Below are 25374 nucleotides of genomic sequence, written 5' to 3'. Positions count from 1 at the left end.
CAAGACATCATATCCTATTCACTTAATTTGCCATTGTAACCACTCTTTGAGCGTATTCACTGGGCAAGACCCTTGTATTACATGTCTCATTCATTTCCCCATTGCTGTTTTCTCTACTTCTGTTCTATCAACTGTAGTGATGCCACCAACTCATGGTTACATATGTGCAGGTAAGGTTCGGAAGGTTCTTCAACCTTACCTGGCCATATCACTCCTCATCCTCTGCACCCTCTGCTGTGCCCACAGAGATAGATACCGTGTATCTATCTCTATGGCTGCTGTGCCCATATCCACTCCATGTAGAACCCCAAACATTGTCATGTGCTTCTTAAATTACTCTTAAGAAAATATTTTTATAATTTGAATTGATGAGATCTGTGAGTGAAACCTCTTTCTAACTGTGACTGACTGTTGTTCTTCCACAGCACCCAGACTCCAGACACAGAACAGGAGGCTCAAGGTCAGTGACTCACGCACTCTTTCATCCCTCCTTTCTCTCTCTCTCTCGGTCTTTCTCTCTGTCTTTCTCTCTCTGTCACGCTCTCTCTCTCGCTCTCTCCCGCTGTCTCTCTCTATCTCTGTCTCTCTCTCTGTCTCTCTCTCATTCACATTTTTCAAATTCAAGCTGCTTATTGGCATGAAAAACATTGTGTCAATATTGCCAAAGCAACAATGTATACAATATACATTGTAACAAAATTATAAACGATAGCAAATAATAATATAAAATGGTATTAACTAATAATGCAAAATTAAATACAAAAATAATAACAATAAAATGGTAACAGTCAATAGTAGAAATGTAATAAATATAAAAATATAAATATGGAAAATGAAACTATAACTAACTTAACTAAATAACGGTCATCTTCTCCATTATATCAGTACTGCAACTACCATCATCATTACTACTACTTCTACTACCATCACTAAACTGTCATCATTGCCATTACCACTCATACCACTACTATTTGGAATGATAAACAACAATAATAATAGTGATAATAAGTAAGTTACTGCTTACTATGCAGATGTTATTATTCAGTGTCCCTCAGGCTGTCGCAGGCAAATACATATTTGGCTGCAAGAGGAGCCATTGGTCCTTCGCCCACGAGTATTTTTTGTTTTTCCTCTGGGTTTTTAATAAGTTAAAATTAGGAATAAATAAATATCCAATAAACATTTATTTTCCACCATAATTTGCAAATAAATTCATTAAAAATCCTACAATGTGATTTTCTGGATTTTTTTTCTCTTATTTTGTCTGTCATAGTTGAAGTGTATCTATGATGAAAATTACAGGCCTCTCGCATCTTTTTAAGTGGGAGAACTTGCACAATTGGTGGCTGACTAAATACTTTTTTGCCCCACTGTACATACCCAGCGTGCGACAGAGATGCAGGAGTTGTGACCCGTTTTTGTTGGTTATGTTGTCATAGTTGTGCCTAGGGGGGCATATGTGGGAGGGAATGCTGTCACCTGCAGGCAGGTGTTTGTCCCCCTGTGTGCTGAGGGTGTCAGGTTATTGTCCGGTTCGGGCATTTAGGTCGCCACAGACTAGTACATGTCCCTGGGCCTGGAAATGATTGATTTCCCCCTCCAGGATGGAGAAGCTGTCTTCATTACAGTATGGGGATTCTAGTGGCGGGATATACAGTGGGGAGAACAAGTATTTGATACACTGCTGATTTTGAAGGTTTTCCTACTTATCAAGCATGTAGAGGTCTGTAATTTTTATCATAGGTACACTTCAAATGTGAGAGATGGAGTCTAAAACAAAAATCCAGAAAATCACTGTGTGATTTTTAAGTAATTAATTTGCATTTTATTGCATGACATAAGTATTTGATCACTTACAAACCAGTAAGAATTCCGGCTCTCACAGACCTGTTAGTTTTTCTTTGAGAAGCCTTCCTGTTCTCCGCTCATTACCTGTATTAACTGCACCTGTTTGAACTCGTTACCTGTATAAAAGACACCTGTCCACACACTCAATCAAACAGACTCCAACCTCTCCACAATGGCCAAGATCAGAGAGGGTGTAAGGACATCATGGATAAAATTGTAGACCTGCACACGACTGGGATGGGCTACAGGACAATAGGCAAGCAGCTTGGTGAGAAGGCAACAACTGTTGGCGCAATTATTAGAAAATGGAAGAAGTTCAAGATGGCGGTCAATCACCCTCGGTCTTCGGGCTCCATGCAAGATCTCACCTCGTGGGGCATCAATGATCATGAGGAAGGTGAGGGATCAGCCCAGAACTACACGGCAGGACCTGGTCAATGACCTGAAGAGAGCTGGGACTACAGTCTCCAAGAAAACCATTAGTAACACACTACACCGTCATGGATTAAAATCCTGCAGCGCACGCAAGGTCCGCTTGCTCAAGCCAGCGCATGTCCAGGCCCGTCTGAAGTTTGCCAATGACCATCTGGATGATCCAGAGGAGGAATGGGAGAAGGTCATGTGGTCTGATGAGACAAAAATAGAGCTTTTTGGTCTACACTCCACTCGCCGTGTTTGGAGGAAGAAGAAGGATGAGTACAACCCCAAGAACACCATCCCAACCATGAAGCATGGAGGTGGAAACATCATTCTTTGGGGATGCTTTTCTGCAAAGGGGACAGGACGACTGCACCGTATTGAGGCGAGGATGGATGGGGCCATGTATTGCGAGATCTTGGCCAACAACCTCCTTCCCCCTGTAAGAGCATTGAAGATGGGTTGTGGCTGGGTCTTCCAGCATGACAACGACCCGAAACACACAGCCAGGGCAACTAAGGAGTGGCTCCGTAAGAAGCATCTCAAGGTCCTGGAGTGGCCTAGCCAGTCTCCAGACCTGAACCCAATAGAAAATCTTTGGAGGGAGCTGAATGTCCGTATTGCCCAGCGACAGCCCCGAAACATGAGGGATCTTGAGAAGGTCTGTATGGAGGAGTGGGCCAAAATCCCTGCTGCAGTGTGTACAAACCTGGTCAAGAACTACAGGAAACTTATGATCTCTGTAATTGCAAACAAAGGTTTCTATACCAAAAATTAAGTTCTGTTTTTCTGATGTATCAAATACTTATGTCATGCAATAAAATGCTAATTAATTCCTTAAAAATCATACAATGTGATTTTCTGGACTTTTGTTTTAGATTTCGTCTCTCACAGTTGAAGTGTACCTATGATAAAAAATGACAGACCTCTACATGCTTTGTAAGTAGGAAAACTTGCAAAATCGGCAGTGTATCAAATACTTGTTCTCCCTACTGTAGGTAGCACACAGGACATTTTTCTCTGTTAAGATCATTTCCTTTTGAATTTCTAGCCAAATGTAAAATGTTCCTGTTTTGATTATTTTAATGGAGTGAGTTAGGTCTGCTCTATACCAAATTAGCAGTCTCTCAATTCAATTCAAGGGGCTTTATTGGCATGGGAAACATATGTTAACATTGCCAAAGCAAGTGAGGTAGATAATATACAAAAGTGAAATAAACAATAAAAATTAACAGTAAACTCTCTGTCTCTCTCGCTCTTTCGCTCTCTCGCTCTCTCTCTCTCTGTCTCTGTCTCTGTCTGTCTCGATCTCTCTCTCACTCTCTGTCTCAATTCATTTCAAGGGGCTTTATTGGCATGGGAAACATGTGTTAACATTGCCAAAGCAAGTGAGGTAGATGATATACAAAAGTGAAATAAACAATAAACATTAACAGTAAACATTACACATACAGAAGTTTCAAAACAATAAAGACATTACAAATCTCATATTATGTATATATACAGTGTTGTCTTCACTGGTTGCCCTTTTCTTGTGGCAACAGGTCACAAATCTTGCTGCTGTGATGGCAAACTGTGGAATTTCACCCAGTAGATATGGGAGTTTATCAAAATTGGGTTTGTTTTCAAATTCTTTGGATCTATGTAAACTGAGGGAAATATGTGTCTCTAATATGGTCATACATTAGGCAGGAGGTTAGGAAGTGCAGCTCAGTTTCCACCTCATTTTGTGGGCAGTGTGCACATAGGCAGACATGGCTCTCAAGAGAAGACAGGCTATGACGACCTTTCTCAATAGCAGGGCTATGCTCACCAAGCCTGTACATAGTCAAAACTTTCCTTCATTTTGGGTCAGTCACAGTGGTCAGGTATTCTGCCACTGTGTACTCTCTGTTTAGGGCCAAATAGGATTCTAGTTTGCTCTGTTTTTTGCTAATTCTTTCCAATGTGTCAAGTAGTTATCTTTTTGTTTTCTCATGATTTGGTTGGGTCTAATTGTGTTGCTTTCCTGGGGCTCTGTGGGGTGTGTTTGTGTTTGTGAACAGAGCCCCAGGACCAGCTTGCAGGTGAAGGTGATGGCTTTGTTATGGAAGGTTTGGGAATCGCTTCCTTTTAGGTGGTTGTATAATTTAACGGCTCTTTTCTGGATTTTGATAATTAATGGGTATCGGCCTAATTCTGCTCTGCATGTATCATTTGGTGTTCTACGTTGTACGCGGAGGATATTTTTGCAGAATTCTGCATGCAGAGTCTCAATTTGGTGTTTGTCCCATTTTGTGAAATCTTGGTTGGTGAGTGGACCCCAGACCTCACAACCATAAAGGGCAATGGGTTCTAGCCAGATCCTAATTGGTATGTTGAATCTTATGTTCCTTTTTATGTTCATTCTCTCTGTCTCGTTCTCTCTCTCTCGTTCTCTCTCTGTCTGTCTGTCTCTCTGTCTGTCTCTCTGTCTGTCTCTCTGTCTGTCTCTCTTTGTCTGTGTCTCTCTCTGTCGGTCTCTCTCTGTCTGTCTGTCTCTCTCTGTCTGTCTGTCTCTGTCTGTCTGTCTCTGTCTGTCTCTGTCTGTCTGTCTCTATGTCTGTCTCTCTGTCTGTCTCTCTGTCTGTCTCTCTTTGTCTGTGTCTCTCTCTGTCGGTCTCTCTCTGTCTGTCTGTCTCTCTCTGTCTGTCTGTCTCTGTCTGTCTGTCTCTGTCTGTCTCTGTCTGTCTGTCTCTCCCTCTCTCGCTCTCTCGCTCTCTCCCTGTGTCTCTCTCTCTCTCCCTGTGTCTCTCTCTCTCTCCCTGTGTCTCTCTCTCTCTCCCTGTGTCTCCCTGTGTGTCTCCCTGTGTGTCTCCCTGTGTCTCTCCCTGTGTCTGTCTGTCTCCCTGTGTCTCCCTGTCTCTGTCTGTCTGTCTCTTTCTCTTTCTCTCTTTCTCTCTGCATCTTTCTCTTTCTGTCTCTCTCTTTCTCTCTTTCTCTGTCTCTTTCTCTCTTTCTCTTTCTCTCTTTCTCTCTCTCTCTCTTGCTCTCTCTGTCTCGCTCTCTCTGTCTCTCTCGACCCTATCTCCCTCTCTATCCCAGTAGAGCTGTTAAATCCACATTAGAAATCAGAGCAGAGTTAGCCAACTCTGACTCTTGATGTCTTGGTCCACATATGAGCTTAAGCCAAGCAATAGTTCTGATGTCTCGCGGTAAACATACCATTACAATGATAGAGGATTTGGCTAAAGCACAGATAGCACAGACTAGCGTCTAAGTTGACAATCAGATTTCTCTAGTCCTGAGGACCCACAGGTTGTGCAGGCTTTGGATCCAGCCCAGTAGTAATGTACCTGAGTCAGCTAATTAACTCATTCTAAAGAGCTCAATTAAGTTGTTTTAGAGACCAGTGCTGTAAGGAAAGTGTTGCTTTGTAAAAACACTGTCTTTTACCCTCTCACTCCCTAACCACCCAGAGGTCGTCGGTGAGGTCCTCATAGAGGAGCCAGAGGTTGCGGAGGCGGGGCCTTCCAAAGAACCCACAAATGACATAGAGATGGAGGTGTTGGCGCGGGTCCACCTGGAGCAGGTGGTGGAGCTGAGTATCCTGTTGAAGGGAGAGACGTACAGCGATGCTCTCAGAGACCCTGCCAGCCTCCAGTACCAGACACTCAACCAGCAGTTCACTGACAAGGTACGACTCAGATGTTCTTTCTCCTTCTCTCACTCCTGTCACCCCTTTTCACTCTTCATCCTCTTCCCTCTCCTGGCCTCTCCTCACCCATCACTTGGTTTGTAGGCTTGGCTCTGAGGCTGTAGTGATTTATTGTTAGATTTAACACACACAGTTCAGGGCACTATAAAGAACCCTCACAGTTGGGCAGGATTTCAAATTCCCTTTATTTGATTGTTTGTATTTGACACTAGGCATACGTTGTGTGAAAGGATGCTGAAATGGACCGTTTAGGATGTGGCTTGAGGCCGCAAGAGGGACTGGAGTGAAAAAGGCAGGACACACACCCACGAACTCACAGATAACTGTCCTCCACCATTGAGGCTTTTTGACTGAGAATAACTGGGTCAGACGTTTTACTGCTGCTGGTAAAATGAGTGGATTCTGACTCTCCCCTGCAAGCCATTAATGTACTCATTATTACTTTGTCTTAAACTTGATCAGGGGGAAGGAAGGGGGAAGGAAATAGACAGGGAAAGAAGGCTGAAAAAGTAGGCTGTGTCTCCAAATGTGTCCAAATAATAGTGATTGCGAAAGCAGATATCTGGCACATTGAAAGCAGATATCTGGAGCATTGAAAGCAGATATCTGGCGCATTGAAAGCAGATATCTGGCGCATTGAAAGCCGATATCTGGCGCATTGAAAGCCGATATCTGGCGCATTGAAAGCCGATATCTGGCGCATTGAAAAAGCAGATATCTGGCGCATTGAAAGCAGATATCTGGCGCATTGACAGCAGATATCTGGCGTATTGAAAGCAGATATCTGGAGCATTGAAAGCAGATATCTGGAGCATTGAAAGCAGATATCTGGAGCATTGAAAGCAGATATCTGGAGCATTGAAAGCAGATATCTGGAGCATTGAAAGGCAGAAAACGGTGTAATGGCAGGCTTGTTTGTACACTATTAAACTTGATTCCATTTTATCACTGAGGAGGTATTCTGCAATGATGGGTCAATGAGTCAGCAGCACAATGCTTCTCTTCACAAAGCGCTTCACATTAACACCCAGCAACAAGGTTCAATCGGTGGTCTGAGTGAGTAGTAGTCACTAGATGGCCATGCTAGAGAGGACATCAACTGTCAATATCCTCAGAATTCAGTACCTAAGCTATTCCTTCTTTTTTTTTTGATTAGGTTTAGGGATTAGGATAGTGATAAAGTTAGGTCACCGAGTGGCATGGATGCTGATGTTGACTGTTGAACTCACGTTGACCTCTGTGTTTACAGATAAAGGATGCTGTGGGGGGACTGCCAGGCTTTAAGAGTGTGGCTGTGCTGCAGTTCAGGTCAGTCTCTGCTGTAGTGGTGTAGGAGACTGGTCCTGGTCACATCTTGATGTGCCTCAGTTTAACCAACTCCCTTAACTGTCATTGTCATACTATACTGTACGTAAATGTATGGCATGACAGCATTAATCTTAAGAGTTGGCTAAAACACACAGATGTGACCAGGCTAGTGGTGTTAGACCATTGGTTTGATAAACTGACCTGACCTTCTCACCTGGTCTTTGTCAAACATAATTTCTTTAGATAAAGTGTGTTTTGTTTATGTTTCATGCAGGCTTCAGAAGGATGCCCAAGGGTGAGTATAGACACTTACCAATAGCCCTGGAGGTGTTCAGTCACTAGGAATCTGACCCTAGATCTGTGGTTAAGAATAACCTTGTCTACACGGAGAGTGTGTGTCGCTGTCTGAGGGTCACGTGGGATCCATGCTGTGTTTACCTGTGAGCATGTGTGGGAAAGTGTGAGGGTGTGTTGGGTGTTTTTCTTTTGTTTGCTTGGCTTAATGGTGTTATCGCGGTCGCTCACCTGAAAAGCAGGATAAGGCCGGGGCCTGACAGAGAGACAAGCTGCTACCTCACCCTTAACCCAGGAGAGGAGCTAATCTCTGGGGCTTTATGCCCACAGGAATCAGCCTCATGGTCTGTCAATGTCAACCACTGGGGGTGAATTTTTACACCAATAGTGTTAAATGTAACACTTTCAAATCAAATTTTATTGGTCACATACACATGTTTAGCAGATGTTATTGCAGATGTAGCGAAGTGCTTATAGTTCTAGGCTAATGATGTAAGAAAAAACAAAAAGGCAAATAAATACTGCAAAATTGCTTAGGAGCCAGAAACAGAGCTGCCATGTCTATTGGCGCCATTTTGAACTTAGCATTGAACATCTCAAATGGTGTTAAACTAACAGCCTAAGAGTGTTGGATTCCTAATACCAGACGATGGTGCAAATTCAAACTTATATTTTATTAGAGCTGATGCTTTTACACTTTCTGTGTTGGGGAATTCACACCTGTGGTGATATAGTAACTCATTTTGGAGTATTTTAATTCTTTGCATATTTACCTGTATCACCCATGACTGTATCACCCATGTTTGGCAGCAACAGAGACATCAAATCAAATCAAATTTATTTATATAGCCCTTCGTACATCAGCTGAAATCTCAAAGTGCTGTACAGAAACCCAGCCTAAAACCCCAAACAGCAAGCAATGCAGGTGTAGAAGCACGGTGGCTAGGAAAAACTCCCTAGAAAGGACATGACTGTTTGGCAGCAACAGAGACATGACTGTTTGGCAGCAACAGGGACATGACTGTTGAATTCGATGTCTTTCAGTCCTGTAGCCTACACCAATTGAAAACTCGCAACACTTTTTGCCTCAACACACACACACACACACAAACAATCCTCCGTTTATGCAGTTACATGGGACAAGCCTTGCTCTCCTCTGAGTGATGATCCCGTCGTCACTAGTGTTACAGTATGGAACTAACAGGAACAGAACAGTAAGGTCATCTGCTCGCCTAGTATCTGCAGGTGCAGCACAAGAGTAGAGAGGAACGTAGACTAGTTTCAAGTGTCGTTAAACATTTGGATTCTGAAAGTTGTTGTATCAAGGAGTATTCCTTTTCCAAGTTTGAGCTGACAGCAGGAAAACCGGGATGCGGAGGTGCAGTGAGCTAATTACAGGCACGTGCCTCACCCTGGGCCATGCCAAGCCTGCCGAGAGATCTAGGTCACAGGGAAAAAGAGAAGAGCAGAGAAGGTCTCCCTGAAGACATATGAATCTGATAGATTGCTTTTCCACATAGCCAGGTTCAACATCCAGAACCTCTTGTGCGTTTTCTTGTTGTGTTTATGACCATATTGATCACTTTGGTGGTTGGTCTGGTTTGATGGAAGTCATGGAAGTTGTAGACGATGCTCCAGGCGGGTGTAAATCTGGTGTAAATCTATAAAACTATCATTTCAGAATAGACTCATATGCTTTTAACAGGTTGGTTAGTAAATCAAAGTACTGTGTTTGGAACTCTACTCCAAGGGAAACTTCTCTCTTCTTAGAGACGCTGTTTCTAGCTAAGCATATTAGATATGGTAGATGAATAAACTTCTCAATAAAAGAATATATACATTGATAGTAAAATTGGATGATTTGTCAATAGGTGTATGGGTGGATAGATGTTGATGATGGATGGAAATATATTGAATAGATTGATCAACTGACAGATGAACTTACTGATGTATTGCCATTGCAGGTTGGATGGTGTGGTGGTGGTCTATGCGGTGACAGTGGAGGTGGAAGGGGAGGGGGTGAGCAGTGACCAGCTGGACTACCTGACCCTGCAGTCCAATCTGGTGGAGAACTCCTACAGAGAGGTGAAGGAGAGGAACTACATCACTGAGGCCCAGCACAAGGACAACATTATCAGTGATACAACTCTGGTCCTCGACCCTGACTCACTGCAACTATATACTGGTAAGACATACAACATACAATACACTGTCTGTACATTACCATACAATGCCAAACCACGAGACACAACACTCTGGAACTGTAGCCCAGGGCCACCTCTAGCGTAAGTGAGATTTGGTTGGCAAAACATTTGACGGTGGAGAGAAACATTTTAAGTTTTAAAGTTAATTTCCTTACATTTTCCACATTCTGCCATGGGCCAGAGAGAAAGTGTTGTAGTTCTAAAGCAAACATTCTCAAATTGAATACATTTAGCTGTTGGCTGGAGAGAAAACGTTGCAATTTCATAACAAATTGCATGTAATTTTATTCATTATGCAATGGGGCATCAACACTTTTTTTACAGTTTTACAGCAAACTTCCTGCAAATCTACCCATTTTTCCTTGGGGAGGAGAGCGCATTTTGTGTCATTTTAAAGCAATTCTACAATTGTTTTAATGATTTATGCCATGATAATATGACATCTGAGTGAGAATGGCACGTGCCTTATGTGCCCAGTCAGTATTTGGCCATGATTACTGAAAGTTTAGATACTCTTGGTCATGTAGTATATGTGGACACTGTAACTAAGGGGCCTAGCCTGAACCATGAAAAACAGCCCCAGACCATTATTCCTCCTCCAACAAACTTTACAGTTGGCGCTATGCAATGGGGCAGGTAACGTTCTCCTGGCATCCGCCAAACCCAAATTTGTCCATCGGACTACCAGATGGTGAAGAGTGATTCATCACTGCAGAGAACATGTTTCCACGGCTCCAGAGTCCAATGGCGGGGAGCTTTACACCACTTCAGCCGACGCTTGGTATTGTGCATGGTGATCTTAGACTTGTGTGTGGCTGCTCGGCCGTGGAAACCCATTTCATAAAGCTCCCGACGAACAGTTATTGTGCCGACGTTGCTTCCAGAGGCAATTTAGAACTCAGTAGTGAGTTTTGCCATCGAGGACAAATAATGTTTATGCGCTTCAGCACTCGACGGTCCCGTTCTGTGAGAGTGTGTGGCCTACCACTTCGCGTCTGAGCCGTTGTTGCTCCTAGACGTTTCCACTTCACAATAACAGCACTTAGTGTTGACCAGGACAGGATTTTACAACCTGACTTGTTGGAAAAGTGGCATCCTATGATGGTGCCATGTTGAAAGTCACTGAGCTCTTCAGTATGGGCCATTCTATTTGTGTTTGTTTGTCTATGGAGATTGCATGGCTGTGTGCTCAATTTTATACACCTGTCATCAACGGATGCTCATGAAATAGCCAAATCCACTAAATTAAAGGGGTGTCCACATACTGTTGTGCATATATATTGTAGCTACTGTACACTAACTACCAATCAAAAAGTTGTTAGCTGACATGGCTAATTGAGTGACTGTCAGTGACTGACCTAACAAAAGAAAAACTGCTAATGCACAGACACATTTCTAAATTGAACTTAGTGTTTTCTATGATTCGTACTCTCAATAGTAAGTTGAGATCCCGACTGAGTTCCAAATCGATATACAGTGCCTTAGGACATTTTTCAGACCCCTCGACTTTTTCCAAAAAACATTTACGTTACAGCTATATTCTGAAAGGGATAAACTTCATTATCCTCAGCAATCTGTACACAATACCCCATAATGACTTGGCAAAGCAGTTTTTTTGAAATTTTTTGCAAATGTATTAAAAATTGAAATACCTTTATGAAAATAAGTATTCAGACCCTTTGTTATGAGACTAGAAATTGAGCTCAGGTGCATCCTGTTTCCATTGATCATCCTTGAGATGTTTCTACAACTTGATTGGAGTCCACCAGTGGTAAATTCAATTGATTGGACATGATTTGGAAAGGTACACACCTGTCCCACAGTTGACAGTGCATGTCAGAGCAAACACCAAGCCATGAGGTCAAAGGAATTGTCCGTAGAGCTCCGAGACAGGATTGTGTCGAGGCACAGATCTGGGGAAGGGTACCAATATATTGCTACAGCATTGAAGGTCCCCAAGAACACAGTGGTCCTCATCATTGTTAAATGGAAGAAGTTTGGAACTGCCAAGACTCTTCCTAGAGCTGGCCGCCCGTCCAAACTGAGCAATCGGGGGAGAAGGGCCTTGGTCCGGGAGGTGACCAAGAACTTGATGGTCACTCTGACAGAGCCCCAGAGCTCTGTGGAGATGGGAGAACCTTCCAGAAGGACAACCGTCTCTGCAGCACTCCACCAATCAGGTGTTTATGGTAGAGTGGCCAAAAAAAAGCCACTCCTCAGTAAAAGGCACATGACAGCCCGCTTGGAGTTTGCCAAAAGGCACCTAAAGGACTCTCAGACCATGAGAAACAAGATTCTCTGGTCTGATGAAACCAAGATTGAACTCTTTTGCCTGAATCCCAAGCCTCACGTCTGGAGGAAACCTGGCACCATCCCTACAATGAAGCATGGTGGTGGCAGCATCATGCTGTGGTTATGTTTTTCAGCGGCAGGGACTGGGAGACTAGCCAGGACCAACCGCTGGGGAGCCAGGCCCAGTCAATCAGAATGAGTTTTTTCCCACAAAAGGGCTTTATTACAGACAGAAATTCTTCTCAGTTTCATCAGCTGTCTGGTTGGCTGGTCTCAGACAATCTCGCAGGTGAAGAAGCCGGATGTGGAGGTCCTGGGCAGGCATGGTTACACGTGGCCTGTGGTTGTGAGGCCGGTTGGACCTGCTGCCAAATCTCTCTAAAACGACATTGGAGGCGGCTTATGGAAGAGCAATGAACATTAAATTCTGTCAATTGCTCTGGTGGATATTCCTGCAGTCAGCATACCAATTGCACGCTCCCTCAAAACTTGAGACATCTGTGGCATTGTGTTGTGTGACAATACAATATATAAGTGTGTGTGTATATAATGTTTTGGGGGTCGGGGGCCCCCTTGCGGCCGAGGATCCTAAGCGACCACTTATGTCTGGAACCAGCCCTGCTGTAGCCATTCTAACTATGAATTCCATGGGACACACATACACCTGCACACACACACGTGCATGTTCACACAAACACACACATGCAAACACAGCTTCAGCGAGTGTGAAATTTAGCTCCTCAGTAAGTAGGTTAGCTCTAACTTCTGGCAGGGTTTCATCCAGCGAATGGAACAAGTTCTACAGTAATGATGACTATACCTTCTCCCTGGGCTATGTTGAATTCTCCCTGGCGGTGTCGTAAAAGAATCAGTGTCATTAGTTTCCTGTGTTTCCCTGAAGATGGACTAACTACTGTCAGATGCCTGCCTGGCACAGTGTGTGGTGACTTACAGGCACTGCTTATTAACTCCAAGTTGCAGCCTCCAGGCCTGATGGTAATGCAGTCTTGGCCCACAGTGGCAGGTGTAGGGTTATGAGTAGTGTTCCCCTTAGGTAAACACACAGTCAGCACCACCACTGTCAGGACTGGGGAGAGGAAAAGTGGATTTTACAGACGAGAGGGAGGGTGGATTTTACAGAAGAGAGGGAGGGTGGATTTTGGATTTTAGAAGAGAGGGAGGGTGGATTTTACAGAAGAGAGGGAGGGTGGATTTTACAGAAGAGAGGGAGGGTGGATTTTACAGAAGAGAGGGAGAGAAGAGAGGGAGGGTGGATTTTACAGAAGAGAGGGAGGGTGGATTTTACAGAAGAGAGGGAGGGTGGATTTTACAGAAGAGAGGGAGGGTGGATTTTACAGAAGAGAGGGAGGGTGGATTTTACAGAAGAGAGGGAGGGTGGATTTTACAGAAGAGAGGGAGGGTGGATTTTACAGAAGAGAGGGAGGGTGGATTTTACAGAAGAGAGGGAGGGTGGATTTTACAGAAGAGAGGGAGGGTGGATTTTACAGAAGAGAGGGAGGGTGGATTTTACAGAAGAGAGGGAGGGTGGATTTTACAGAAGAGAGGGAGGGTGGATTTTACAGAAGAGAGGGAGGGTGGATTTTACAGAAGAGAGGGAGGGTGGATTTTACAGAAGAGAGGGAGGGTGGATTTTACAGAAGAGAGGGAGGGTGGATTTTACAGAAGAGAGGGAGGGGATTTTACAGATTTTTACAGAAGAGAGGGAGGGTGGATTTTACAGAAGAGAGGGATTTTACAGAAGAGAGGGAGGGTGGATTTTACAGAAGAGAGGGAGGGTGGATTTTACAGAAGAGAGGGAGGGTGGATTTTACAGAAGAGAGGGAGGGTTTTACAGAAGAGAGGGAGGGTTTTTTACAGAAGAGAGGGAGGGTGGATTTTACAGAAGAGAGGGAGGGTGGATTTTACAGAAGAGAGGGAGGGTGGATTTTACAGAAGAGGGAGGGTGGATTTTACAGAAGAGAGGGAGGGTGGATTTTACAGAAGAGAGGGAGGTGGATTTTACAGAAGAGAGGGAGGGTGGATTTTACAGAAGAGAGGGAGGGTGGATTTTACAGAAGAGAGGGAGGGTGGATTTTACAGAAGAGAGGGAGGGTGGATTTTACAGAAGAGAGGGAGGGTGGATTTTACAGAAGAGAGGGAGGGTGGATTTTACAGAAGAGAGGGAGGGTGGATTTTACAGAAGAGAGGGAGGGTGGATTTTACAGAAGAGAGGGAGGGTTTTTACAGAAGAGAGGGAGGGTGGATTTTACAGAAGAGAGGGAGATTTTACAGAAGAGAGGGAGGGTGGATTTTACAGAAGAGGGTGGATTTTACAGAAGAGAGGGAGGGTGGATTTTACAGAAGAGAGGGAGGGTGGATTTTACAGAAGAGAGGGAGAGTGGATTTTACAGACGAGAGGGAGGGTGGATTTTACAGAAGAGAGGGAGGGTGGATTTTACAGAAGAGAGGGAGGGTGTAGAAATGTAATTCCTCCTGTACATTGAGAGAGAGCGTTTGACTTATTATGCAGCTGAGTTTGTTGAGAGCCTTTATTGTTTTTAATGATCCTGGATATCTGAATATGAGGTGTGATTGAATAGGGCCTCCAGTGACTCTGTGACAGTAGTGACTCTGTGCTCTTTGGTTCCACAGTGTCCGGTGTTACTGAGTCCTTTGAACCCACTTCTGGAATACCCAAGGATTACACCAACGGCAGTGTGGTAAGTCAGAGGTCATCTCAACAGCCTTTGACCTCTCCTGTTGGTCCAGAGGTACTTTCTGAACAACAGTGAGAGCCACAATGTTGAGCATGGATCTTTTAAAAATATCAAACTAAATCTATATAGGTGTGCATTTCAGTGTGGTGTGTGTTAGTGGTGTGTTAGAATGGTGTGTTAGAATGGTGTGTTAGGTAGTGTCTTGCTGAGACAGCTGCATGGTGGTGTTATCCAGTCCTGTCCAGTGCTGAGGAAGTACAGGATGAGGGGAAGGCTTTGAGGATTAGCTTGGCTCTTGCTATAGTAATCCACTACTCTTCTGGGGCTAGAGAGAGACGGATAGGGTGAGAGATTCTCAATCCAACTGTGTTTGTGAGGGATAGGTCTAGAACATTTTTAAAGATTGAAGATGAACAGTTTGAATGCAGGACTCTATTATCATTGTTGAATTTTACACGTCTGTCTGATTCTGCCGGTAGTCTAGTAGCTTTAATGTGCGGTGTTGTGGTAATCCGAGCTGGGAGATCCAGTCTTGGTCTTGGACAGTAACTGGGTCTGCTGGTCTACTTTGCGTGCTAAGGCCCTAAGTGATTAATTTGAGTAATTACATGGACTGGAAGAGGTTGGCACACTACCAGTCAGTAACTGGCATTTACAGCCAACTGCACACAGCCATAACAGAAGCAGTAGGCATCCAAGCTGCCCAGAACCTACCTTATCTTAGAGTGATATATTTCTCTCCCTCAGACAGAAGCTGGATTTTTCAATTCAAGTTTTATCATAGTTAGTATTATGCCTTGGAGTAGGTGTCACACCATGTAGGTAGTTAAAACTTGATAACAATACACAGAGCATGTGTGTGTGTGTGTGTCAGTAAATCATTTTTGGCCGTCATTAAGTCATGGAAACCTAAAGTTCCCCAGCCTTGCCGTTTTGAAGATGACTGATTATAATACTATACAGTTCAGGGTTGGAGTCAATTCCATGTCCTGAATTGAAATGGAATGCAACCCCAACCTGATGGTGTAACAGTTGATGGACTAATGGGTTTCTCCTCTAATGTTTCTGTTGTCCAGGAGGACATGTTGGCTGTTGAGATGACTCCAACCGAGGTTGAAGCACAGGATGTAGCGACGGGGGAGAATGATGTCATTGTTGTAGAGGAGAGCATGACCCTCCCCGCTGAGGTGACCATCGATGATATAAGCATCGAGGAGGAGGTTCTGCTGTTGGGGAACACCGTGTCTACAGAGAGCCCTTTGTTGGAGGACCTCCCTACAGACCCTACCTCCCCTGAGCAGCCAAAGGGTGCTACGCTCCCCGAGCCTCCTCTGGAGATTGAGGCCTCTGGATCAGGTGTTAAAGTACTGAAGGACTTGCACTTCCAGCCTGAGGAAGAAGAAGCCATAGAAGAAGAGCCAGCTCCAGAAGAGGAACTGACCATAGAAGAAAAGGTAGTTCCGGAAGAGGTAGTCTCCGAGGAAGATATCCAAACGGAGGAAGCAGAAGCGGTAGTCTCCGAGGAAGATATCCAAACGGAGGAAGCAGAAGCGGTAGTCTCCGAGGAAGATAAGGTAGAGGAGGAAACAGTGGAGGTCCCTGACACAGTAGAGGTTCTAGAAGAGGAAGCTGGACCCTCTGAAGACCTAGAGTACTCCATCATAGAGACGGAGACCATTGAAGAGGTAGAGGAAGAGGCCCCTGTCTTCGTCCCTGTGGAAATGATGGAAGCTCCCGAGCCAGTGGGGGGCCTCGGTGTCCCCGAGAATCCCCTTGCCATTGCGACTCTGCCCCCAGATGAACCTGAAGAGGAGACTAACGTGGTGCTGGCTTATCCTGAATATGGAGAGGAAATTGAGAGCTTAGAGGGACCAATCATCGAGAAGCCATTAACTAAAGTGGATGCTGTGGAAGTGGAGGAAGAGGTGGCAGAAGAAGTGGTCGTTGAAGTTCCGGACATTTCTGAGATCTCGGAGGAGGACTTGGCAGAAGACGAGATCTTATTGGTCGATGAGGCTGCTCCGGACGCCACCCACACCACCCCTCTCTCTGCGGAGAAAGAGTCACCCTTCACCCGAGTCTCTGATTTCATAGTATTGGAGGAGGTTACAGAGGCCACAGCCCTGGACACAGCCCCAGAACCAGAGGCAGAACAGGAGGACCAAGGGGTCACCCCAGCTCTCATACCCGCCGAGTACCACCCTGATCCCGACATTTCTATCACTCTGGAGGTAATGACAGATGACCGAGAGATGATGTTTGTAGTGTATGTTAGTCAGGGCTCTGAGTGACTAGGACAAACTCCCCTTGTTATAGTACCGTTCAAGTAGGCAGAAATACAGTGGGCACGACGTGTTTTGCATTTCTGCCTGCTTGAACTGCGAATAGCTCAGACACACATGAAAACATGAAATGACCATGGGAATCATATTTGTGCATCTTTGAGCAATAATCTATTGATTCCTGGGGTCATTTCATGTTTTCATGTGAATGACAGATTGTTCACCGTTCGTTCGTTTGCTATCGGCGCGGTGTGTTATAGGGACCACCCGCCAGTGTCGACTGACGGCCATCATTTTCGCCCATTTCAACATGTAGAATCAGTTTGCAAATGACGACCGGCACTCTGTTGAGGTGCTAAGTCTCGGCCAGCAGTCCTACTAGTCTGTCCATACCTTTAGTCTAATCATCTGTACGCACAGACATTTTCTTCTTTTAACATGAATGTTACGAAATGTTGTTTCACACTGACCAATTGCACCATGAATTGTGTCATGTCTATTTAACCAGCTGCAGACGATAGACCCTGTGACAGACTATGACCTGGTCCACTTCGGTGGGACAAACCAAACAGAGGAAGGGAGCAGTGGGTACCCTTCTGGAGTGGTAAATGGTACAGACCACAGCATTGCCATGCCAATCAACCCAGGGCGGGCTCTGATGGTGTTCTTTAGGCTGAGGGTCACCAACATGATGTTCTCAGATGACCTCTTCAATAAGAGCTCTGCAGAATACAAGGCCCTAGAACAAAGGTTCCTCGAGCTGGTGAGCTATTCATTTTGATAATTTATTCACCCCATATTTACTTAATATGAAGTGTCGTATGTAGACAGTGCTCACTCTCTCTACCCATCTCTCTCTCTCTCTCTCTCTCTCTCTCTCTCTCTCTCTCTCTCTCTCTCTCTCTCTTTACCCATCTCTCTCGCACTCTCTCTCGCACTCTCCTTCGTACTCTCTCTCTTACTCTTTCTCTCTTTTTCTCTATTTCTTTCTCTTGCTAGCTGGTCCCCTACCTCCAGTCCAACCTTACTAACTTCCAGAATCTGGAGATCCTGAACTTCCGGAATGGGAGTATCGTGGTCAACAGTCGGATGAAGTTCGGGAGGCCGATGCCCCGCGGTGTCAACAATGCAGTCTACTTGATCCTGGAAGACTTCGCTAACACAGCCTACCAAACTATGAACCTGGCCATTGACAAGTACTCACTGGATGTAGAGTCAGGTAAGGTTGACAATTACCACACGTTTCTGTGTCTCCGGTAGGGGGAGTTACAATGCCTTAACATTAGCATATCTACATGGATTGTAAGTTAAACGCATGGCACAACCAGGAACACAACATCTGTATGGTGTTGACGAGTAGGGGTGTGTGAACTAGAGAACAGATACTACCTTTTCCCTCTTTAGTCATATACCCCTGTTTTCATGCAAGGAGAAACTATATTATGCTGTGATTCGGGACTAAACGTAAAGTAAATATGCAGAGCAATTAAAATAATTTATTTGAATTGGAACTAGTGAACGGCAATGAACTGGTGAACTTAAACAGAGTCCGCACTTATCCAATGTGCACTTATCAGGAGTTGACTGGATATGCCCTAACACCTGTGTCCTGTGTGTTGTTGCTAGGTGACCAGGCCAACCCCTGTAAGTTCCAGGCGTGTAATGAGTTTGCCCAGTGCTCTGTGAACCGCTGGTCTAGCGAGGCAGAGTGTGTGTGTAATGCTGGCTACTTCAGCGTGGAAGGTCTGCCCTGTCAGAGCATCTGTGAACTGCAGACAGACTTCTGTATGAACGACGGGAAGTGTGACATCATACCTGGACAGGGGGCCATCTGCAGGTGTGTGTGTGTGTGTGTGTGTGTGTGTGTGTGTGTGTGTGTGTGTGTGTATTTCACTACAATTGATAGAATTTTAATGTCTCTTATTTGAAGGACCAATGCACAATTCCAATAATTGTCCGTACTGTAAATCCGTCTCAGAAACAACATCATGGAAATGCAGTATGGATAAACAGATGTGTCTGCCAACATGTGTGAAGCTGTTTCACACCCACCATCATAAAACAAACAGAACACTCCAGATGTTGTTGACCTCAACACGGCCAACGAGGAAGTTCACACCCTCCATGGAACGCTTAATCCCAGTTCCCACAAACAAGAAATAAACACCAAATGAACTTTTCTCGTGCATTGATTGACTTCAGTGTGTGTGTGTGCGTTTCTGTTATTGCGTTGCGCTAACAGTTGTTTCTTATGATTGTAGGTGTTATTATTTTGAGAATTGGTAGTGTTCTAGGTGTGTATGTGTGGTACTAACAGTTGTTCCTTATGGTTCTAGATGTCGTGTAGGGGAGAACTGGTGGTACCGTGGAGAACACTGTGAGGAGTATGTGTCAGAACCTCTGGTGGTCGGCATAGCGATAGCCTCTGTAGCAGGTTTCCTATTGGTGGCATCTGGTGTGATCTTCTTCCTGGCGAGGACACTACGGGATCAGTACGATAAGGATGAGGCCGAGGACCCTATACGGTGAGTCAACACAACACCACTCCTTCTTTGTCATAGCCTCTCAGATGGAGGGTACATCACCTGCTGGATAGTGACTGCCATCCAGTCATATAAGCAGTTAGAGTTGTGTGTGTGTGTGTGTGTACAGAACGTGTGTTGGTACGTGTACGTGACTGCGTGAGCTTTAGGAGCTGAACAAAGTGTAGGTGTCTCTAACGCTGTCAGAAGGCCAGAGGCCTTATATATACTGTATCCCTGGTCAGTACAGTACAGCAGTTTACAGGTGATATGTTAGTAGTAAATACTGCTATAGACTTAACCTGTCTAAATATATTTACTGTAAAAGGACATCCCCTATTTAAGCCTTGATCAGAGATGATTATTTCAGAAGACTACTAAAGTGTCTCCTTTCTCTCTCCCTCATCTATTCTCCCTGGGGACTGAGTTAATCTTTACCCTTTCAAATATACAACGTCCTCTTCCCCACGGCCCTCCAACCTACTCTCTCTTACACAAAGGGTTTTGTCCCTATTGCTATTACCAGACAGATGTATTTGTCGGTCTCTTCTCTCCTACTAGCAGACTCCGATCTCTCTCTGCCCCCCAGGCGAGGGGAGAGTATCCCGTCTCTAGAGAGGGCCACTAAGTACAACCCCATGTATGAGAGTGAGGCCACGACGGGCTACAGCCACTACTACCGCCGCTACCCAGAAGCCCCGGTCTACAGCAGCGCCAGCGCCGAGGCCTCCACAGACTTCAGCAGTGAGGAGATACGCCACATCTACGAGAACAGCGAACTGACCAAGGAGGTGTGTGTCTGTGTGTAGGCTGGTGGGGTGGAAGCCAATGTGTGGGATCCCGTTTCGTATTTTCCTACTAAATTTCTCATGCGTATCATTAAATTCCTTAATCTAATCTGTCCTGTCTGGTTATAGACCTACTGTACCGATTGGACAAAACGTCCGTCTGTCTATCATGTAATCTTTCTCAGCCTGTTAACCCTGCCCACTCTTCTTCCACAGGAAATCCAGGACAGGATACGCATCATTGAACTCTATGCGAAGGACCGGCAGTTTGCAGACTTTGTGCGGCAGCATCAAACGTGAGTGTGGCTCCAATCATTTATTCACTTCTAACTTGAGATATGAGCGCGCAAATCAGACTTTAGAACCAGAAAAGGATGAAGGCTGGGAATACAATGCCAAGGGAAAGAGACATTTGGCTCCCAGACACATCTAACCAGCTGTCTGCCCCAGAGAGACAGGACACATTAGTGGATACAGACAGTCACTGTGTTTGGTCTCAATGTGACTGGCAGCATATGTCTGTGTGAGGGAGGAAAAGCAGTGTGAGGTATTGGGTTGCGTGAGCGTGGTGATTTGGCATGCCATCACTAATTAGAATCGTATTAGTGGAATCGTGTGCTTATGTGGGTGTGTGCGTGGGTGGGTGCGGGTGTGTGTGCATGTCTGGTCTGTCTGTGTATTGAGTTGCTTGGATTTGCATGGTACAGTTAGTGCCAGGTCTCTGCTGCCTATTACCCACACTGCCCAGTCTAATCAGTGTGTGTTTGTCTTCCACAGTGCCTTGGATACACGCAGACAGAGCACCCTTGATAAACGCAGAGAGAGCACATCCACGTAGCCCAGTATGGGACACTCAGCTGTATGCTGGACAACAAGGTACCTTATCCTTAACTTTGCTCTTTCCCCGCCCTGCTCTTCCTCCTTTGTCAGTGCCTTCTCTCGATTGGGTGAGCTCTGCTGGAATGGGTGTGGTGGCTGTGGGCATATCTGCTGCTCATTGGATGTCTTCCTTTGGGGGAAGACCGGCCCCCCTCCATCTGGAATCATATTCGTTACTTGAAATGATGACAAACAAAACGCAATGCTCTCTAGGATACCTGTTCTTTAGGTAGCAGATAAGACATGATAGAGTATTACATTTGCATTTAATGTCATATCTCACCCAGTTGTTGTTGACGGAAGAATGTAGCACTGTGAAAGTGTAAATATTTATCCCATTGGAATGTTGGATAGGTACTGTAATGTGTGATTATCACTCTATCTGCTAATGTGTTGTATGGACTGTTATGGTTAAAGCACTGTATGAACTAGAGACTTTTCTTAAAGGGATGGTCTATACCAGGGGTGCACAACTCAGGCAACTCAGGACCTCAGGCAACTCAGGACCTCAGGCAACTCAGGACCTCAGGCAACTCAGGACCTCAGGCCCTCTGGCAACTCAGGACCTCAGGCCCTCTGGCAACTCAGGCCCTCTGGCAACTCAGGCCCTCTGGCAACTCAGGCCCTCTGGCAACTCAGGCCCTCTGGCAAATCAGGCCCTCTGGCAAATCAGGCCCTCTGGGATCTCTGTTGTTTGAGTTTCTGGCTAGTAGTAAGCCTAGGTAGTGTTCTCCTGAAGTTGGGAGAAGCTAGTTGGATGCACTCTGTGGGCAAATCTTAAATCTCAGCCCTCTATGGCTCTGGTGAAAAGTAGTGCACTATATTGGGAATAGGGTGTACTTTGACATTTTAGGAAAAGTGGACAAATGAAGGGCGAATCTTCAATTTTTGTTCAGCTGCAATAATTTTCCCCCTCTTCTTTCCCTCCTTCTCTATCCCTCACTCTCTCTCTACATCAGGAAGCAGTTGGAGTTTGTTTTCTGTAGGAAAAAAAAGTATTACGAGAGAGAGGGGGAGGAAGGGAGAGGGGGAGAGATTTTGCTGAAGGACCAAAATATAAGTGAAAACACATTTAGAATGGAAACAACCTTCAAGGGGATTTGATCAGCCAGTCTGTTTCCAGATATGTGTTAGAAAACATTCAAGAAAGTATATCAAATGTACATGCATAAACAACATGTGCTCTGTGGATAAGCAAACTCTTAGCATCGGCTTTTAAATCAAATAAAAATGAACCAGAAACGTGAAAATGGTCCATTCTGTAACCACTAGTTTGGACACCGTCCTTGCTTTACCCTGTAAGTATTTCACATGAAGAGGACTGGTTTCCAGTGAATCCTCAAAGTTGCATCTCTTCATGCTGTAAGTTTACTTTTCCACATTTGTTTTGACTGTGAATAGTCATAGGAAATCATAAGAATACACAGGTTGAACTCAAATGGCAACATATTCCCTATAGTGCACTACTTGCCTAAAGTAGTGCACTATACAGGTTAAAGTGTCCATTTGAGATGTGCCCACAGACATTTAAGATATTTCCTGATTTAGGTTTACATTTCATGTTATCCTGTCCTTTTCTCTCAGGCTTCTGTACGGCTCCACACAAGCGAGAACACGGGTTACTGTGGTTAAGCACAAGCTTACCTTCCACTTATGATATCGTCATGCCTTTTCAATCTGTGTGTTTGTTTTTATACACATTTTCTCGTGTGCATAAACTGTTTTTTCTCAACATTCTCTTCCTGCATCGGGACTCCTAGCCAATGGGATGGATCCAGAATGCTGTGATGTAAATACTATCAGAGTGTCGTGGTATGTTCTTTACACTAGAATGTCAATGGAATGCACTTGAAATGTTGACATGTTTTGTTGTACAAAATGATGATTATTTTTTAACGTGTGGATATTTAAACAAATATTACATTACTACTTGCAGTTATGTCAATGTTTATTCTTAAAAAATAAAATGAAGCAATAAATGAAAAAGACCCGTTTTCTACTAAATGATTATTATGTTTGTTCCAGAAGTCACCTGTCGACATGCTTGGTTCAACAACTTAACTCGTGTCAAGGATTGCTCATATTTTTTCACGAGGTCTGTGGGAACGTGGTTTGGTTACAGTTTCACTGAGGGTTTCAATTAAGATCACTTTTAGGAGCAGTAAACATTGAACTTGTTCCTTTTTCTGTCCAGCTCCTGTGTCATGTATGGATGTGGATACACTGAGTGTACAAAACATTAGGAACACCTGCTCTTTCCATGACAGACTGACCAGGTGAATCCAGGTGAAAGTTCTGATCCCTTATTGATTTCACCTGTTAGATCGACTTTAACCAGGGAAGTTGAAGAGGAGGAGACAGATTAAAGAAGGATGTTTAAGCCTTGAGACAATTGAGACATGGATTGTTTAAGTGTGCCATTCAGAGGATGAATGGACAAGATAAAAGATTTAAGTGCCTTCGAACGAGGTATGGTGGTAGGTGACAGGTGCACCGATTTGCGTGTGTCAAGAACTACAACGCTGCTGGGTTTTTCACGCTCAACAATTTCCCATGTGTATCAAGAATGGTCCACCACCCAAAGGCTAACTTGACACAACTGTTGGAAGCATTGGAGTCAACATGGGCCAGCATCCCTGTGGAACGCTTTCGACACCTTGTAGAGTCCATGCCTCAATGAATTGAGGCTGTTCTGAGGGCAAAAGTGTGTGCAACTGAATATTACGAAGGTTTTCTTAATGTGGCCAATATATGGCCAATATACCACAGCTAATTTTTGTTCCTATCCACGATGCAACGCGGAGTGCCTGGACACAGCCCTTAGCTGTGGTATATTGGCCATATATCACAAACCCCCAAGATGCCTTATTGCTATTGTGAACTGGTTACTAATGTAAGTAAAGCAGTAAAAATAAATGTTTTGTCATACCCGTGGTATACAGTCTGATATACCATGGCTGTCAGTGTTTGATTTATTGATCTACTATTCGCAATGATGGGTTGATGAGCACTGATAGGCTAGGTGTTTAGCCTCTCTGCTGTAATCCAAAGAACAGATTAGCATAAGGAGCTGTGGTCTGTGGATTAGGCCAGGACTGTTACTAAGAGTGTGTGCCAGTAGTCAACCTGCGTCACACACACACTGCCATTACCAGGGCCCTCCTCTCTTCTGCATTGTTCTTTGTGACATGCGGTCACACTTACACTCACCACAATGCATGCCAAATGTATGGTCTGTACTTTGGTGGAACCTCTACTGAATTTTGGGCATTAGGTTTGTTGGGTCAGTCAATGTGTTTACGTGTTACTCCAGTGTTAGTGTCCGAGAGTAGTCTTGTAATGAACGTCTTAATCTGTTAAAGGTTAGTGACTGATGCATTGTGACAGCTCACCTCAAGGCACAGAGCGTCCCGCTCTGGAACAGCACAGATCCACACAGTCTACTATGTCACTCTCTCTGGGGGATCGTTTTCATTGTCCAAAAAACAATGTAATCGATCACGATCCAGGGATACTTGCCTTGTGTTCTTATTTTATTTTGGGCACTGAGAGAGGAGGGAAGACAGAACCACAAAGAGAAGGGGGGTTCACATGGGGATGGGTAGTTTCCAAACTGGATTATCATGGTTCACCCCGCATTTGGAAATGGTTTAGCCATGTGAGTGTCATTTGGAGGCTATTTGCCTTTAGCCCCTTTCCCTGCTAATGCCAACTTAGTGTTAACATAATTCATGAGCATACAGCCTCCAAACAACAAAACTCAGGAAAACATACGAAGGGAAAAAGTGTGACAATATCGTCATGAAGACCTCAACTTGGCTGTATGGATAGTGACTCACCTTGGATCAGATGCATGGAACGCAGATGACTTAATAACAGTTGTAGACATTATGCCTTCCCCGCCCTGTCGTAGGCACACACACACAGCTAGACCGCTCCACTACACCTGTCATCCCTGTGGGACTTCTCCATGACGACAGTGTGTGTGAGGTTGTGTGTGTTTACATCATTAGTCTGACTAAACACACTGTGAGCTCCTCCAGATGGCTCAGTCTGGGCTCTGTTCTCTGGCTACAGTCACTGTGGGTGATCCCTGGCTCTCTGTCAGCCTGAAACATCACAGACAGACCAAAAACACACACAGCCA

General features: G+C 44.7%; 1 protein-coding gene across 7 annotated transcripts; it reads left to right on the top strand.

Moving 5' to 3' along the window:
- Positions 1 to 2: 2 nt before the first annotated feature.
- Positions 3 to 23802, top strand: LOC112225393 (interphotoreceptor matrix proteoglycan 2a). Of its 7 annotated transcripts, none has more exons than XR_006080051.1 (17): positions 8 to 170; positions 426 to 460; positions 5703 to 5920; positions 7191 to 7249; positions 7524 to 7544; positions 9508 to 9728; positions 14692 to 14759; positions 15833 to 16987; positions 17547 to 17801; positions 18038 to 18257; positions 18665 to 18875; positions 19375 to 19563; positions 20150 to 20351; positions 20565 to 20644; positions 21126 to 21224; positions 22988 to 23039; positions 23253 to 23802. XR_006080051.1 is itself a non-coding variant. In XM_042306800.1 (16 exons), the coding sequence occupies exons 1-15, from the start codon at positions 82 to 84 to the stop codon at positions 21184 to 21186; spliced, it is 3084 nt and encodes a 1027-aa protein (XP_042162734.1). In that variant the 5' UTR covers positions 8 to 81; the 3' UTR covers positions 21187 to 21224; positions 22988 to 23234. The 7 variants fall into 7 exon arrangements, 4 of the variants coding, with proteins under 4 accessions (XP_024245097.2, XP_042162734.1, XP_042162733.1 ...); XR_006080050.1 differs by having other exon boundaries at positions 21126 to 23039; positions 23253 to 23322; positions 23422 to 23802; XR_006080049.1 differs by having other exon boundaries at positions 21126 to 23039.
- Positions 23803 to 25374: the final 1572 nt, after the last annotated feature.

This window comes from Oncorhynchus tshawytscha, linkage group LG26, assembly GCF_018296145.1.
Source record: "Oncorhynchus tshawytscha isolate Ot180627B linkage group LG26, Otsh_v2.0, whole genome shotgun sequence".
Lineage (NCBI taxonomy): Eukaryota > Metazoa > Chordata > Actinopteri > Salmoniformes > Salmonidae > Oncorhynchus > Oncorhynchus tshawytscha.
The sequence above is the reverse complement of the archived record's forward strand: the minus strand, read 5'-3'. Positions and strand labels throughout refer to the sequence as shown.

Bases quoted from the DNA above. Each gene is read 5' to 3' on its own strand.
- LOC112225393 (XM_042306800.1), top strand. From the start codon at position 82: ATGTCTCATTCATTTCCCCATTGCTGTTTTCTCTACTTCTGTTCTATC. The intron at 19,564-20,149 runs GTGAGTCAACAC...TCTGCCCCCCAG, and splicing joins GAGGCCGAGGACCCTATACG to GCGAGGGGAGAGTATCCCGT. The intron at 20,645-21,125 runs GTGAGTGTGGCT...TGTCTTCCACAG, and splicing joins TTTGTGCGGCAGCATCAAAC to TGCCTTGGATACACGCAGAC.